The sequence below is a fragment of the Pseudorca crassidens genome, chromosome 13 (assembly GCF_039906515.1).
Source record: "Pseudorca crassidens isolate mPseCra1 chromosome 13, mPseCra1.hap1, whole genome shotgun sequence".
NCBI classification, from domain to species: domain Eukaryota; kingdom Metazoa; phylum Chordata; class Mammalia; order Artiodactyla; family Delphinidae; genus Pseudorca; species Pseudorca crassidens.
The window spans coordinates 42,996,571-43,013,627 of NC_090308.1; the positions used below are offsets into that span (position 1 = coordinate 42,996,571).

General features: G+C 32.3%; 1 protein-coding gene across 1 annotated transcript in view; it reads right to left on the bottom strand.

The window, feature by feature from the left end:
* Positions 1-1,488: 1,488 nt before the first annotated feature.
* Positions 1,489-17,057, bottom strand: part of KPNA5 (karyopherin subunit alpha 5) — a 49,292-nt gene continuing 33,723 nt past the window's right edge. Inside the window, exons 10-14 of the mRNA XM_067702280.1 lie at positions 15,810-15,888; positions 13,772-13,897; positions 13,084-13,211; positions 9,741-9,919; positions 1,489-4,952 (exon numbers count right to left, since the gene is read on the bottom strand). Of these exons, the coding sequence (XP_067558381.1) occupies positions 4,765-4,952; positions 9,741-9,919; positions 13,084-13,211; positions 13,772-13,897; positions 15,810-15,888 (700 nt within the window). The 3' untranslated portion in view covers positions 1,489-4,764. The remainder of the gene's footprint in view (positions 4,953-9,740; positions 9,920-13,083; positions 13,212-13,771; positions 13,898-15,809; positions 15,889-17,057) is intronic.

A 17,057-nucleotide genomic window follows, 5' to 3' on the forward strand; every position in this document is an offset into this window, starting at 1 on the left:
CAGCCGCATAGCACAGGGAAATCAGCTTGGTGGTTTGTGACCACCTAGAGGGGTGGAATAGGGAGGGTGGAAGGGAGGGAGACGCAAGAGGGAGGAGATATGGGAACATAGGCATATGTATAACTGATTCACTTTGTTATAAAGCAGAAACTAACACACCGTTGTAAAGCAATTATACTCCAATAAAGATGTAAAAAGAAAAAAAAATTGGAATGCTCAGAAAATAGTCATGCTGAAACCCTAAACAAAGAATATATTAAATTTTGCCATGCTTTTTTAGAACAGTTTAAGAAAACCACCATAACTGAAAGGGAACAGGAGGGATCCCTCAAAAGTAATATTGTCCAAAGTTTAAAACTCCCAGTTTTTAAATAACAGGTACTTTGGGGAATTGCACATTAAATTCCCTAAACTGCCTACTGTTTCCAAATTTAAATATTTATTCATAAACTAGTGAACACTCCAAGCTCTTTACTTGGTGGAGTTGCTCCCAATCAACATTTTAGTTCTGGTAGTGCTATAGAGCAGTGCTTGCAAGTGCAACTACTTGAAATTTTTATTTCAAAACAGAATGGAAAATTGAAATGTTAAAGTGCTACTAATAATGATATGATGTATGTATCTCTTAAAACTTAAACTACTGAAGCAAACATGAAAATCATTAGATGTCCTGAAAGGGGGGAATCATATGCTTATTTAATTTCAGTGGTAAACTGTTCAAATATGAAAGGAAAAAAATGAAAGAACAAATATACAACTGAGCAAACACATAATTAAAGGGTATACTTAAGGATTTCTGCGATGGGAACTCCACTGCGTGTGTAAATCTATTGTTTGACCTGTACATTATATTTTCATACATTTTCAGGAATTCATTTCCCACTAAAATTGCTGACCACTTTACTGGGAGCAAGAAACCCTAAAAATAATTGATCCAATTAGTTTCACTACTCTGTGATTAACATAGTTTCAAATACTGAAGGAAATGACGCCAGCCAAAACAAACAAACACCCCCCCCCCCACAAAAAAAAATGAACAACAGAAAACCATGGTAATGGAAGAAGAAAAAAATAAAAACAGTAAGCTAGGAGGGCCTAAGCTTGGCTACTGTGTGATTTTGTGTTTCACAGTATATTAAGGAAGTTAAATCAGACATTCCCTCGTATTTATGAGGTTTAAAACTCTAAGCCTTAAATAAATGCATTGTACTGCATTAAAATAACAGAAAAAGAAAAATAATCTCAGCTGAAACATGTGAATGTCCCACTAGCTGCCAAGACTTGAGCTACAAAGATAAATTGGATATGTTCCCCGTTACAGCTGAATATACAAGTTCTAAAATAAAAGCAACATACTACTTTATCAGATAATGCTACCAATGAAATCTTACTGGTTTTAGAAAGGGGATGGAATTTTAATGAATCAGGGCATCTATTTTTGCTTTATTAGGCATATACAATCATAAGTGAAAACAAATGAAACACATATAAATGCAATCGTAAAATAGTATTTTATTATTTTTAATATAGTGCTGTAACATTTCATAATATTGCATACTACTCAAATGTTGGTTTATTTAGTTTGGCAAGAATATCTTCCCCTCATCCCACTTCCCAATTAGAATTTAAAGATGCATTATCCTTTTAGAGATCCATCATATTGGCTCCTAATATGTTACATTTCATAAAACAGTAATGCTATGAACTAAAATGAGTAAAGGCTAACAACAATTACTTTGATTTCACAGTTTCACAAAGCAGCCAGTAGATTGCTGAATTTAGAACAGCAACAAAAATCCACGAAGACTTTGTATTATAATTACTTTATCCATAATGCTCCTTCTTGAGAGAAGAAAAAATATGAAGGCAAAGGTAATGCTTTGTCCAACAAAAGTCCTTTATCCAAAAAAATCAACCTTTATCTGCAAATAGGTTTTACAGTTACCAAATGATATGCTGTTTCTGTGCCAACAGATTTTATCACTTTTTTTTGGTTTTTATTTTTTGCTTGCTTGTTCTAGTGCTACCAGCAAGTGAACAAAATGACACTAAAAATTAAGTTCTAGGAACAATTTTCAAAATAAAACTTAGAGTAAAAAAACCCCCAGGGCATTGAGTCAAGTACTTACAAATATAAAACAAGTAAGCATAATTGCATAGATTAGCTAGTAAAAATTCAAATTCAGACAAAAATAAAACACCGAATTTAATTCAATAAATGTAAAGGACTCTTTCAAGTATTCTCTTGATTTTTACATTAATGTTGCATGCATTGCCCTTTTACAACATGTTTTCATTGTTTTTTTTTTTTGGCACAGTTTCTCTCGGATTAAAATATAATAAATCTTAGGAAAGCAAGTTGAAAAAAGAAAATTTTTCCCACAAGGGTCAGTGAAGATTAATGAAAATACATTTTGGAGCATTTAAAATAGTACATTTGAAAAGAGTAGTCATATTAAAAAAATTTGTAGGAACAAAGTATTTGCTAGTATTGGTTCAATAAAGTCATCACCACACCAACTATTACATATTACCCCTTGCATTCACATCTAATCAAATTAATTACCCAAGTAACAGATCCAATGAATTAAATATAATTTTATATATAAATGCTTAAAATATGGTCAAATTCTATACTTAGAGATATAATGCTTATTTCACTGGCAAAAATTTAAAAATCCTCCCCTCAAAGGTCATTCTATTATTTCTATTATTTTTCCTTCTGTAAGAACTATTTTGTTTGAAAGACTTAGCTTAAAGATTTATTAATGTGACTACAGGGTCCTCAAAAAAAAAAGCAGGCACAGCTGGTTAGTTTATGAATTATGCTGCATTAACAAGTTCAATTGATTAGAAAGAGTGGAACACCCTGTCACCTGATACTTATAAACTATCTGCATCACAAAAAAGTGTTTATCTGATAAATTCACCATCAATTTGGTGATCTTTAATATAACTACCCTGTTCTTTTGAATATACATATACTGAACTTCATAACTTCTACTACAATAAAAAGGGCACAGATACAATCTTCTACTTAACAATATAAAAGAGGTTTGGCAGATGCAGTCAGCACTGTGGACACCATTTAAACCTGTATTGTATAGCTTGTAGGTTTTTAAGTGTCTTGCCAAAAGCTTAGTTTCATGATATTTAATTTACAAAGTGTCATACTATTTAAAAGTACTCCTATATACATTTCCTTCTTGTAACATACCTCTGATTTCCAGCAGAAACATTATAAATGCTATCATAAATGAAATCTTCTTTACAGAATAGACTATGAATCATATCAAAAATGCTTTTAGTTCCCATCTTAAAACATCAGTAAACTAATTTTTAAACAAGTATTTTAGGTATACAATTGGAAATGTAAATAGCCTGCACATAACTATAATAATGAAAAGACTGATTCAACAGTACCATATCTGCTTAGAAAACTACCAAGTATAGTACTGTGAGAAAAACACACAGACACACACATATATATGTACCTGTAAATAAATATATATATATAATTTTCTATTGAAACTTTTTTTTAAAGTTTCACAGTATGAAGAGGTTTTTGCTGTTAATACATAAACACATACATTATATTGACAAATCTGATACAAATGTAATCTAATACGATGGTTCATTAACAAGCAGCAGTTTGACCCTTTGAGGATCACCAAAGGGGAAAAAAATCCTAATATAGGGTTCAACCAATTAAAGAATCCTTAGTAATTTTCATGAATAGCATCCTTTTGTGTCCAAACCATTAAGTCCCTTTAATAAAATTTAACACATAACAAGGTGATTTCTTCAGGAGAATTTTGCCATTCAAGTACCTAAGTTCATTATTACATAGAAAGTGAAACTTTTCAATTACTGCTCTGAAAAATCAGAGAAAGGAATACAGTATTATTTTTGCTATGCAGCACTACTTTAGATTCATGATGGCATCTCATGATGCTCTTTAAAATGAGCAGTGAAAAAATAATAAAACACTATTTCAAAAATGTTGGCATATTTGGTCAAAATACAAAATATACTAATATAATAGCATTTATATGTTAAAAACACAAACATTTAAATGTTGTGTAATCATTTTAATGTGTTCAACATGAAGAACAGCTTCTTTCTTCACAATTGCCACATTTTAATTGATTATCAGTACAATATTTCTTCTGTATTTTATAAGTAACTTTTACAGGTTTTCTGTAGTAATTTTTTTTTTGCAAAGTATAACTTACAGCACAGTGATTTATAATTTAAGGTAATAGCTATTTTCACATTCTAATTTAGCTTTTTCTCTGTTTCATGCTTCTGAAGCTCTTTTGTTTTGTTTTTGCTTTGAGAGGTAGATTTAGTAAAGAATGGGCATATCAAACTTACTGCCAAAATGCAATTATCGACAGCTGTACTGCTAATGTGCAGTTTCTAAGAATGCTAGAAAAATTCAGAACCATTATTGTAATACTTTACTAAAGTTTTCCTTTTCAGGCTTAAATTATTAAATAATCTCATAATGTATTTAACTGTTCACAAATAGATACAAAAAAAACAATGAAAGACATATATACAGGCACACCAAAATAACAACAAAACTATAATAAAAGGTTGCATATGGATGGAAACTTGTTTTGTTTTGCTTTTTAAAAGTGCATTAACGTCTCTTTTTTGTTCTACATAAAAACACATCAAATATTCCTAATGACATTACAAGAAAAGGGAGATATCTGAAGCTACCCTTTTTAGCCATTAATTTTTCCTCCTACCAAGTTAAAGTTGAAACCCTTCCATTGGTGCTTCCTGCTGCTGAAATACAAACTGTTGTTGGTTTTCATCCACGTGAGGTACAATACTGGAGTCGTCATCTTCTACACCAAAGTAATGTTCAATCAGATCAAAAGCCTTTTGGTAAATTTCCTGATTTTCATGACTTTGAAGAAATTCGATTTTATCCAGGCCTATTAACGCAAAGCATATGTCAAAAACAAAGTTGTTACTCGAATTTCAACATACATTTAAGTCAAAATAATGAATCAATAGCATCCATCAGTCCACTGGCAATTGGATTGTTATTTTTATCTAATTAAAAAGATGAAAATATAATTTTTAAAGGTTACTTTCCATTTACAGTTATTACAAAATATTGGCTATATTCCCTGTGCTGTATACTACATCCTTGAGCCTATCTTACACCCAATAGTTTGTACTTCCCACTCCCCCACCCCACAGGTAACCACTAGTTTACTCTATAAGAGTCTGCTTCTTTTTTGTTATATTCACTAGTTTGTAGTATTTTTTAGATTCTACATATAAGTGATATCATAACTTTAATCTAATTTTTGCACATACTGATAGCCAACACTTATGCCTTATACTTCAAGAATGAAAGAATGGGGCAATGTGGTATGAAGAATAAGCACAGGCTGGGGAGTAGGAAGATCATAGACTCCACCCTTCCAGTTGTGTGATTTTTCCCAAATAAGTTTGGTTCCTCTGTACTTTAGTTTCTGAATTTTAAAATGACAGTTTTACATTATGTAACTCCACAAGTTGTTTCCAGAGTAACTGTGCTAAATAAAAAGCACAAAAAGGGAAAGCAACAAAATAAAAAGAAAAAAACTAAAATACAAGCAAGCTACCACACAAGTTCTCTCACAGAATGAGCCAAAAGGTATCAATAAGGATAAATGAATACTATTTGCAAATCCAATACAGCCTATAAGTGAAACTGAAAAAGCTCATTTCAATAGTATAAGGAGAATCTACAGTGCTCTAGTTTATTGCTCACAAGAAAATAATCTACATACAAGTCTGGGTGATGCTAAAAATCTTTTTCACTTATTACAGATAAACCTCTTCAATTATATGATTGCAGGATATAAGGAATAAGCAAAGTAGTCATATCTATATACAATCATAGAATAGCCTAAACTCTAGTATAACTTGGGATCAAAATAATGATTGTAGTAAGGAAATATTCTTATATCAGTGATTGATAACTTTTATTTATATGATGTTTTAACCATTGACATTATATAATTTGAAATAAAGGCAAAGTGATCTCCCAGGCTTGGTTCAAGAATCACAAATAAAAGCTTGACTCAACCATATAATATAATAGGACTTAAGACAGAAAGTGAATATTTAATGGAAATATATTGAGAGGAAAAAATACTGACTTAGATTCATGTGTTATCCTAAAATAAATTCCATGTGAGTTAAGTTAAATATCTTAAGACTCCAATCAGAAAAATCTAGCCAATAAATAAAATAATTTTCATCAAATCTCTGTGAGGACAATGACTTTGTAAACTTTGAAGGAATAGAATATTAGGCTGAACCATTTATTAATTATAAAAGAACACAGTTTATCTCATTAAATTAAAAAGGTAAAAAGGATGGGAGAAAAGCTGTATTAAAATAAACTATAAAATAAAATTCAAATTTTTACAAAAAATGACAAGTTGGTAACTGGACAAAGTATAATAAAGATGTAATTGAGATAAGGAAATATACTAACACATGGAAAATACACACCACTTTCTACATGAAATAAAACAAGAAACACATAAAAACAACTTGGTGGTACCATTTTACATTGGCTAAATCAGCAAAATCAACAAAACAAGTAAGAGGCAGTGACACTGCCAAGTAACATGCCTTCAGAAAGCAAAATGAGAAAACATATCAAAAACTTAAAAAGAAGTTTGTGCCCAAGCTCAGCAATAATATCCTTGAAATTTTATCCCCAAGTATTAACTCAACAGAAGAAAAATATTAATAAATATTATATTTTTGTATATTTTGTATTATTTGTATATTATAAATATTAAAATATATTAATGATATATTTTTAATAAAAATATTAAAAAATAAGCATCAGAAAGATGTTTATTTTGGCATATGTAAAGTGCAAAACGAATTGGAAACAAACTAATGGTCAACTACAAGAGTGTGGCTAAAACCCCACATAATATGGCTAAAACAGCAGGCAACATTCTCTTTTTATAACATTATGTGGCTATTGCAAATCACAGAAAATTATGCAAATCATAGAAATTATGTATTGTTTGGAGAAAATGTAAAATTTCTCCAAAATGTTGAAAGTAGAACACCAAACTATACATGGACTGCAATTATATCAATGTAAACTAATTCTGCATAAGGACAATGTAAAAAGGATGGTAAATAATAAAAAGAAATTGTTAGGATAATAGAATTAAGGGTAACTAAAAAAGAGATATCAAAAATATTATACTGCTTTTACACAAAATATTTTTATAGAATTAGAGGGGCAAAATGCCTATGGTAGATAATTAAGAATTGACTAACTCTCAACAAAGTGGGTATATAGTGAATGTACCTTAACATAATAAAGGCCATATATGACAAGCCCACAGGTAACATCATACTCAACAGTGGAAAGCTGAAAGCTTTTCCTCGAAGATCAGGAACAAGACAAGATTGTCCATTCTCATCACTTTTATTCAACATAGTAATGGAAGTCCTAGCCAGAGCAATTAGGCAATAAAAAGAAAAGTCATTCAATTCAGAAATGAAGAAGTAAAACTGTCACCATTTGCAGATGACATATTATATACAGAAAATTGTAGACCCCACCAAAAAACTGTTATAACTAATCAATGAATTCAGTAAAGCCACAGGATATAAAATCAATATACAAAAATCTGTTGCATTTCTATACCCTAGTAACAAACTATCAGAAAGAGAAATAAGGAAAACAATCCCATTTACAATTCCATCAAAAAGAATAAAATGCCTTGGAATAAACTTAACCAAGGAGGTTCATGAAAGACCTGTACCATGAAAACTATGATGAAAGAAACTAAAGAAGACACACATAAACAGAAAGACATTCTATGCTCATGGATTAGAAGAATTAATACTGTTAAAATGTTCATACTATCCAAAGCAATCTACAGATCCAATACAATCTCCATCAAAATTCCAATGGCATTTTTCACAGAAATATAACAATTAATCTGAAATTTGTATAGAACCACAAAAGAACCCAAATAGCCAAAGAAATCTTGAGAAAGAAGAACACAGCTGGAGGTATCATGTTCCCTGATTTACACACTATATTATAAAGCTATAATAACCAAAACAGTATAGTATTGGCATATAAGCAGATCAGTGGAACAAAGTAGAGAGCCCAGAAATAAACCCACATATACAGTCAATTAATTTATGACAAAGGAGCCAAGAATATGCAATGGGGGAAAAGGACAGTCTTTTCAATAAGTGATGCTGTGAAAATGATAGCTACATGCAAAAGAATGAAACTGGACCACCATCTTACACCATACTCAAAAGCTAACTCCAAATGGATTAAAGACTCAAATGTAACACATGAAACCATAAAACTCCTAGAAGAAAATATAGGCGGTAAGCTCCTCGACACTGGTCTTGGCGATGGTTTTTTGAATTTTGAAGTTGATGCCAGAAGAAAAGACCACAAAAGTAAAGATAAACAAGTGGGACCACATCACACTAAAAAACTTCTGCACAGCAAAGGAAAACATCAATAATATGAAAAGATAACCTATGAAATGAGAGAAAGTACTTGCAAATCATATACCTGGTAGGGGCTTAATATCCAAAATATATAAAGAATTCATACAACTCAATAGCATAAAACCAAACTATCCAATTAAAAAATGGGCAGAAGATCTGAATGGACATTTTTCCAAAGGAGATACACAGATGGCCAGCAGGTACATGAAAAGATGCTCAACATCATTAATCATCAGGGAAATGCAAATCAAAACCACAACAAGGTATCACTTTACACCTGTTAGAATAACTATTATGAAAAAGACAAGATAAGCGTTGGCAAGGATGTGGAGAAAGGGAACCCTTGTGCAGTGTTGGTGGGAATGTAAACTGATGCAACCACTATGGAAAACAGTACAGAGGCTCCTCAAAAAATTAAAAATATAAGTGTTGTATAATCCAGCAATTCTACTTCTGGGCATTTATCTGAAGAAAATGAAAACACTAACTCAAAAAATATATGAACCCTCATGTTCACTTCAGCATTATTTGCAATAGCCCAGACATGGAAGCAATCTAAGTATCCATCAAAGAATGAATGGATAAGAAAATGTATATGTATATGTGTGTGTGTGTGTATATATATATATATATATATATATATATATATATTCCACACACAGTGGAATATTATTCAGCCATAAAAAAGAAGGAAATCTTGCCATTTGCAACAACCTGGATGGACCCTAAGGACATTACAGTCAGTGAAACAAGTCATAGATAAAGACAAATACTGTATAATATCACTTATATGTAGAATCTAAAAAAACAAACAAACAAACAAAAAACGAGCTCATAGATACAGAGCACAGACAGATTGGCGGTTGCCAGAGGCAGCAGGTGGGGGGTGAATTATATGGGTGAAAGGGGCTGCCAAAAGGCACAAACTTCTAGTTTGTACAATCTTTGGGGAAGTAATGTACAGCAATGGGGACTATAGTTAATAATACTGTATTGTATGTTTGAAAGCTTCTAAGACAGTAAATCTGAAGAGTTCTCATTACAAGAAAAAAATTTTTAACTATGTTTCATGACATGAACTAAAATTATTATGCTCATTTTGCAGTATATACAAATATTGAATCACTATGTTATATACATGAAACCAATATATCACTTGTATCTCAATTAAAAAAATTGATAGTAATTATAAATTTTTGACTGCTTACCATATGCTTCTTCAATGAGGGCACAGTATGGATTAATGCCTATTCCATTCTGCTTACATTCTTGTTCTCCAAGACGTAAAATATTTTCAAGTCCATTTAAAGCCACTTGGACTATTTTAGAGTCCATAACAGTCAATAGGTCACAAAGTGGTTTAATGCAGCCTAAGGCTACCAAATACCTTCAGAGTAATTAAAAAAAGAAAAGTGGGGAAAAAACATTTTAAAAGATTTAAATAAATATTATTTATAGCAATGACATGAAAATATTCTTCAGCGAAATGCTACATAAACAATTAAGTATTCCTATACAATCTAAAACATCAAAAAATTTAAATTTTTACTTACATAGGAACCTGAAAATTCTTACTCTCCTAGTTTCATAATTTAACATAATTAGCAATAAATGGTATTACAAATATTAGAAAAAAATACATGCAAGCAAATTGGTACTTACACCTGTTTTTGCATAGCATATGAGCACTAAGAATAATGGGCTCAAGGTTTATTTTTGGTTTTGATTTTTATGGTTAGTTGGCCCATGAAACACATGGAGTCATATGGGGATAGGTAGAAATGAAGATGGAGAAGACATCTAAATCAAACTTCAGGAAATTTCCCACAAAAACAATTGTAGTTAATGTTCTAAAACATCTGCTATGTTTCAGAAGCATAGACGGCTTCTAGGAGCAAAACAGGCCATGTTGTGAATAATTTTAATAAATAATGATCAAAAAACTATTCTACTCATTTCCTAATGCTTTTTTCCTTTTCTAGTTGTTATTAGCTCCTTAAAGTAACTGATTTGTTCACTTGGCAAAAAGTCCACATTAAGCATGTCCTGAAGTCCATATTAAATATGCTCTAAAGCCAGGCTGCATGGCTTCAAGTCCTAATTACACTCCTTATTAGTTGTGTGATTTTTGAGTAACTTCTCTGTGCCTCAGTTTCCACATCTTAAGTGGGAATAATAATAGTACCAAACACAGAAGGTTGCTGTAAGAATACTGCAGGTATTCAGTAACAGTTTCCATCCCCCCACCCCCTGGCTTTTTTAAATGTGCATACCTTCACTGGAGCACTCACTTGCCATATACTATTATTACTGTGACTGATCAAATATAATTGCTGAATGAATAACTATCTCACAGAGTTATAAAGTTAAAGAAAAGAAAATACTTGAAAGTATCTGATGCACTGCTGATGCTCAATAATTGAAACGACTTAGCACAACAACTGGCACTCAGTAAATATTAGTGATATGCATGCTGAACCTTATCTGAGATCAAGACTTCTTCCCATATATGTAGAGTTAATGAAATAGTGAAAACTGGCTAGAAAAATAATGATCTCAGTTTGGACACCTGATTCATACTAATACTTTTTTTTTTTTTTTTTGCGGCACGCGGACCTCTCACTGTTGTGGCCTCTCCCGTTGCAGAGCACAGGCTCCGGACGCGCAGGCTCAGCAGCCATGGCTCACAGGCCCAGCCGCTCCGCAGCATGTGGGATCTTCCCGGACTGGGGCACGAACCCGTGTCCCCTGCATCAGCAGGCGGACCCTCAACCACTGCGCCACCAGGGAAGCCCCATACTAATACATTTTAAGGAATAATATACGGAACAGACACAAAGATGAAAATAAATGGAAAAAAATACAACTGTTTATAGGTGGACAAACTTTGGGCCCCTAAGCACATAAAAATAACACCAGCATTAAAAAAAATACAAGTTAGAACAAATGAAAGACCTTGTTTTATTACTGCTTGTATTCATGACACAAATGAAATGGAAATAATACTAATTAAATCAAAGAAGAGGAATGGAAAATAAAAAGCAGACAGATGTTATCAACATGTAGAGATATGAATCTGAGAAAAGAAGATAACAGTAGAAATGAAGGCAATAATAGACAATGATCTCCCAATAAGTAGATTTCAAAATCCTCTACATGATTTGTAAAATGGCATAGCAGACTGACTTCTTGTTTTATAAATTAAGAAATAAATCAAATATGCATTAGAAAATATTTCCTAAATAGTCACTTCAAGAAACCTAAAAAGTCCTGAGTTTCATGAAGGGATCCTCAGAACAAGAAGATTCTGTAGGAAGTCAGGCTTTTATAGAATTGCAAAGTAGAATTTTGCTATCAAGGAAAAAAGAGTAAAAGCAGGGAATTCCCTGGCAATCCAATGATTAGGATTCTGTGCTTCCACTGCAGAGGGCATGGGTTCTATCTCTGGTTAGGGAACTAAGATCCCGAAAGCTACAAGGTGCAGCCAAAAAAAAAAAAAAGAGTGAAAGCAGAAGATGAAAAGAGATTTAGGAATTGATAATAAAAATTATAATAAATTATAATAATGATAATAGCTAATCTTAGTACAGACCTTAACGTTTAGGCACCATGCTAAAGCACTTTAAATGTACAAATTACATTTAATTGTCAACATACTACCACAAGGTACTATCCATTATTGAATCCATTTAAAAAATGAAGAAAACTGTGGATTAGAGAGACTAAATGACTTTGTAAAGGTCACACATCTTTTATTAAAGGAACAGGATTTGAAAGCAGGCTGACTTCAAAGCCCATATACCTATTATTTATATTGTTAGTAAAAGAAACAAATAAACAATAAAAGGCTAGAATCAAAAAGCTATCCTAAGAAAAAAAAAGAATAATTTATGGAAAAATAAAAGTGAGATACTATCCATAGGTAAAGCTAACAACCAATTAGGAATGTCTGTTTCAATTTTATTTTAAATAAGTGGATATTTAAATTTATTAGCCATTTTATAAAGTTACATGCATGCGATTTTAATGACCTAAAAAATACTTAATGCCTATGATAGTATATTTTTCAAATTAACACAGGCTTCTTCGATTTTTTTTTTTTTTTTTGCGGTACGCGGGCCTCTCACCGCTGTGGCCTCTCCCGTCGCGGAGCACAGGCTCCGGACGCGCAGGCTCAGCGGCCATGGCTCACAGGTGCAGCCACTCCGCGGCATGTGGGATCTTCCCGGACCGGGGCACGAACCCGAGTCCCCTGCATTGGCAGGCGGACTCTCAACCACTGCGCCACCAGGGAAGCCCTCTTCGATTTTTTAAACCTCTGATTTTTCATAAGTAGTCTGCCAAGGAGAATGATGTTAATTATACTTTAAATGAAAAAAATAAACCACTGTGAATGAATAACTGATATAACAAATGCTGTCATTTCATATTAGAAATGCTTAAGAAACTTAGAAATAATGTTTTAGTTTCATCAACAAATAAAAAATATGTATTATTTGAAATTTTGTCCTATTTACATTTATAAAACAGTTTAAAAAATCTGTTTCACACCTTATCTGTTCTGGAGTGCCTCCTGATGTCGCATTAGTTATCGCCCAAGCTGCTTCTTTCCTGGTGCGAAACTCTGCTTTCTGAAGAATCTCAATTAATACAGGAAAAATATTTGCATCTATAACACCCTGAGGAGAAAAAAATAATCATAATCAATGCAAATACTATTTTAAAAATATTAGGAAGTAGATGAATTTTGAAACTTGTTGGCTTTAAAATGACTTTTTGGAAACACCTTTGGAAATATTTTATTTCCAATCTTCCAACAAACTTTCACATACTTTCTTTTTAAGACTGGAGAATATATTAGCAGAATATAAATTTTAAAGATGATAAAGCACCAACATATGATTGATCAAAATGCATTAGTCATCACTGACTCAAGGAGCTTGATGGGACACTAATAAATCATTATTTAAAAGCTTTGAGAGGAAGATCATTGCCTAACTTATATTTAAGCCTAATAAAATTCAATCCCTTTTTAAAGACTAAACGTCAGGCACGGTACTAGAATGCCTACTACAAGTAAATGTTATTATTTTAAAGGAGGAAAGTCCAGTTTTTAAAACACTTTTCAAGAATCTTTTAAGAATCTTTTTTTAGTAACTCACTAAAAACAAATCACTGATAAAATGCTGACTTTCGCCCAAAATGACTCCTGAGATCTTCAGATCTGAAAGGTATTTACCTGAATCTGAGCTCTATTTCCAGCAGTGATGTTTGAAACAGTCCAGCAGGCTTCTTTTCTGATTGACTCCTTTGAGCTACTCAATAAGTGTAAGAGACAGGGTAATGCAGAGCAATTTAAAATTACCTAAAACAAACAACAACAACAAAAAATGGAAATAGAAAGTTTTATTGGAGAAAAACTACACAAAAATATACTAATTATTTGGTACAGATGAACCGGTTTGCAGGGCAGAAATAGAGACACAGATGTAGAGAACAAACGTATGGCCACCAAGGGGGGAAAGCAGGGGGTGGTAGTGGTTGGGAGATTGGGATTGACACAGCTACACTAATATGTATAAAATAGATAACTAATAAGAAACTGCTGTATAAAAAATAAATAAAATTCAAAACTTCAAAGAAAAATACTATTTAGAAACACAAAAATCATTCTGCATTAAAAATCATTAACTGCATTGAGAAAAAAGAAAAAAGCAATTCCTCTCAAAGTAAAACTTAAGCACTTGCTGTCTTCTACCCTCCCAATTTGCCAAAAGTTGTTCAATGTTGGTGTAGTGAGGTGCCCTGCTCTCAATCCACTCATCTGCAAATAAAAGCAGCATATTCAGAGGTGTGTCCTTCAAGTTTACAAATACATGCACAGTTCGACTGATACAACTACTTGAAGAGAGATTTAGTGATTGGTCAGCAACCATCCTCTAAGTTTTGCCAAATGAAAAAAATATACAGGGAAAAATATATCTGTCTATCAACATATCTCAAACAGTCTGAAAGTATCTAATTCCATAACTGTTACGAAACCTTAATGTGTATAAGTCTGTTTGTTTCATTAAAATGTTTACTGTTCCATTTTCCATTTTCCTTTTCTAAGTAAGTATAGTCTGCTTTGTCTCTTTACATTCTTTATTCCATGGCAAGATTAATTATGTTCCATTTTCACAGTACCCACAATGATTTACATTAAGTTTACTTGGTTAAAAACATATGAAGCAGTGCACCGAAATTCTGCTCAAAACAGTGTATGTTTAGAAGTGCATTTTATTTTAAAGAGCTATTTTAAATTAATAACTATCAATTTCTAAAGATCTGTTTGATAACTAAGGTAAGTATCTAAATATGACCTTAAAATATTAAAACTGAAAGAATGTAGATTAGAATAAAAAGTTTACTTTATGATGGCAAACAAAGGAGGATTTAATGTTTCAGAGTTTAAGCTTCTGTCTTCAAGAAAGACCACCCCACATCTGAAGTCAATCTGACAACACACCTTTTTTTCTTGACACCTCACCATCCTCCAAGATAGGCAGACAAAGACACACACACACACACACACACACACACACACACACACACACACACACACACAGAGTTAGTTACCAATCTGGAAATGTTTCCTTGCTATCATTCCTTCCATTCTCATAATCAGTCTTCAATTTACTATAAAAGGCCCTTCCATTTCCAACCCCACTTTTAACCTATTTATAACCAATCACCATCTCACTAGCAGTTTCTTTACCAGTCAAGTTTCACGCTTCTTAAACATAACTCACACGTCTGTCTCTGTACCTACAGTCACATGAATTTCTTCTAGTCTGCTGAAATTCTTCTCCACTTTTAAGATTTAGCTTTAGTTCCAACTCCTTTATGGAATCTACAGAGTTCTCAGCACACTGATCTCTTTTTTAAATTTTTATACTATTTACTGACAAATCAGTTCTCAGCAAACATACTACCTCAGGTAATTTGCTTTGTTTCAATATATATTTTCTCCTCAATTGAACTGTAAACCCCTCAAGAGCTGAACTCCTATCTTGTACTTCTTTACATCAATATAGGTCTAGGATAGTGCTTTCAGATAGAGGTATCTGAGATGGATTGCTTACTATCAAAAATATGCTTACTGTCACATTGTAGATGCCTGCATAATTATGGTAATGATAACATCTTGATTAATATGTAATCAAGTGGTATGAAACATGATAAACTTCTTAAAGTTCATTATGTCACCAGTTCATCACATTAAAGTCTGAACTCACCTGTGTTTGTATATCATCACCAGTCACAATATTACCAACTGCTCTTAATGCAGGTGATACAACTTTATAATCATTGTGCCTAAAAGTAATAAAAATATGAACTTACATACTATACTAAAATTTAAAGAAAATTTGCAAAAATTGTACAGAAAATTCTTGCATACTCTCTACCCAGAGATCCCATTCAAGTTTCACTAATTATCTCAGTAATATTCCTATAACAAAGAATCTAACCCAGAATCACGTGTTGCACCCATGTCTCTCTAGCCTCTTTCAACTCAAAACAGTTCCTTAGTTTTCCCTTTGACAATCACAAGCTAGTTATTTGGGAGTTTTTTTGTTCAGTGATTAAGACCAAGTTATATGCTTTTGGCTGAGGTCACAAAAGCTATATAGTCTTTTCATTACATAGTATTGGATGGCATATGGTATCTATTTTGTCCATTATAGTGGCACTGGCCTCTGGTCACTTAAGATGGTGTCTCCCAGATTTCTTCACTTTAACACTACTGTTTTTCCCTTTATAATTGTTTTGTGAAGAAATACTACTTTTAGACTATGTAAAATCCCATTCCTTAACCTACTTTCACCATAAGTTTTAGCATATCTTGATATTTATTGTCTGAATTATTAATAATTATTAGTATTGTTGCTCATGATGATTTTCTAATGCTATCACTTCAACTATGTGTCTTTTCTATCTATTGATCTATCTACTTATTTTAGTGTGGACTCATGGATTCCTATTTTATTCAATAAGTTATGTTACTACAATTTATTTCAATGCTCAAACCATCCCAGGTTTAAGCAGTAGGAGTCCCTTCAAGTGGACTTCTGTGGGCTTTTGACATTTCTCTATTCTTTGAGTACTCATTACTTTCTGGGTTCATCTTATTTTTTTCTCAGTCCCAGCCCTGGAGTTAGTCATTTCTTCAAGAACCTGTTAACTCTATGTGGTGGAGAATAGTGTTTAAAAACCAAGATTTATGCATTTGGTGTGCTCATCTTGTTAGTACAGATGTGTCACTGCTCTCAGGCCCCTAAGAGGACACATAACATATATACACATATATTTACATATACATTTTTTTCTATATCTATCTTTTTATGATGAAAGCCATGAGTTCACACTGATACCTCTATTTCAGATCTAATAACACAAGATTATTTTGGCTTTTCTCCTTTTCATATGTATATCTCCATTTTCTAAGAATAAGAAGCTGGCTTCCATGATCATAATCTCTCTAT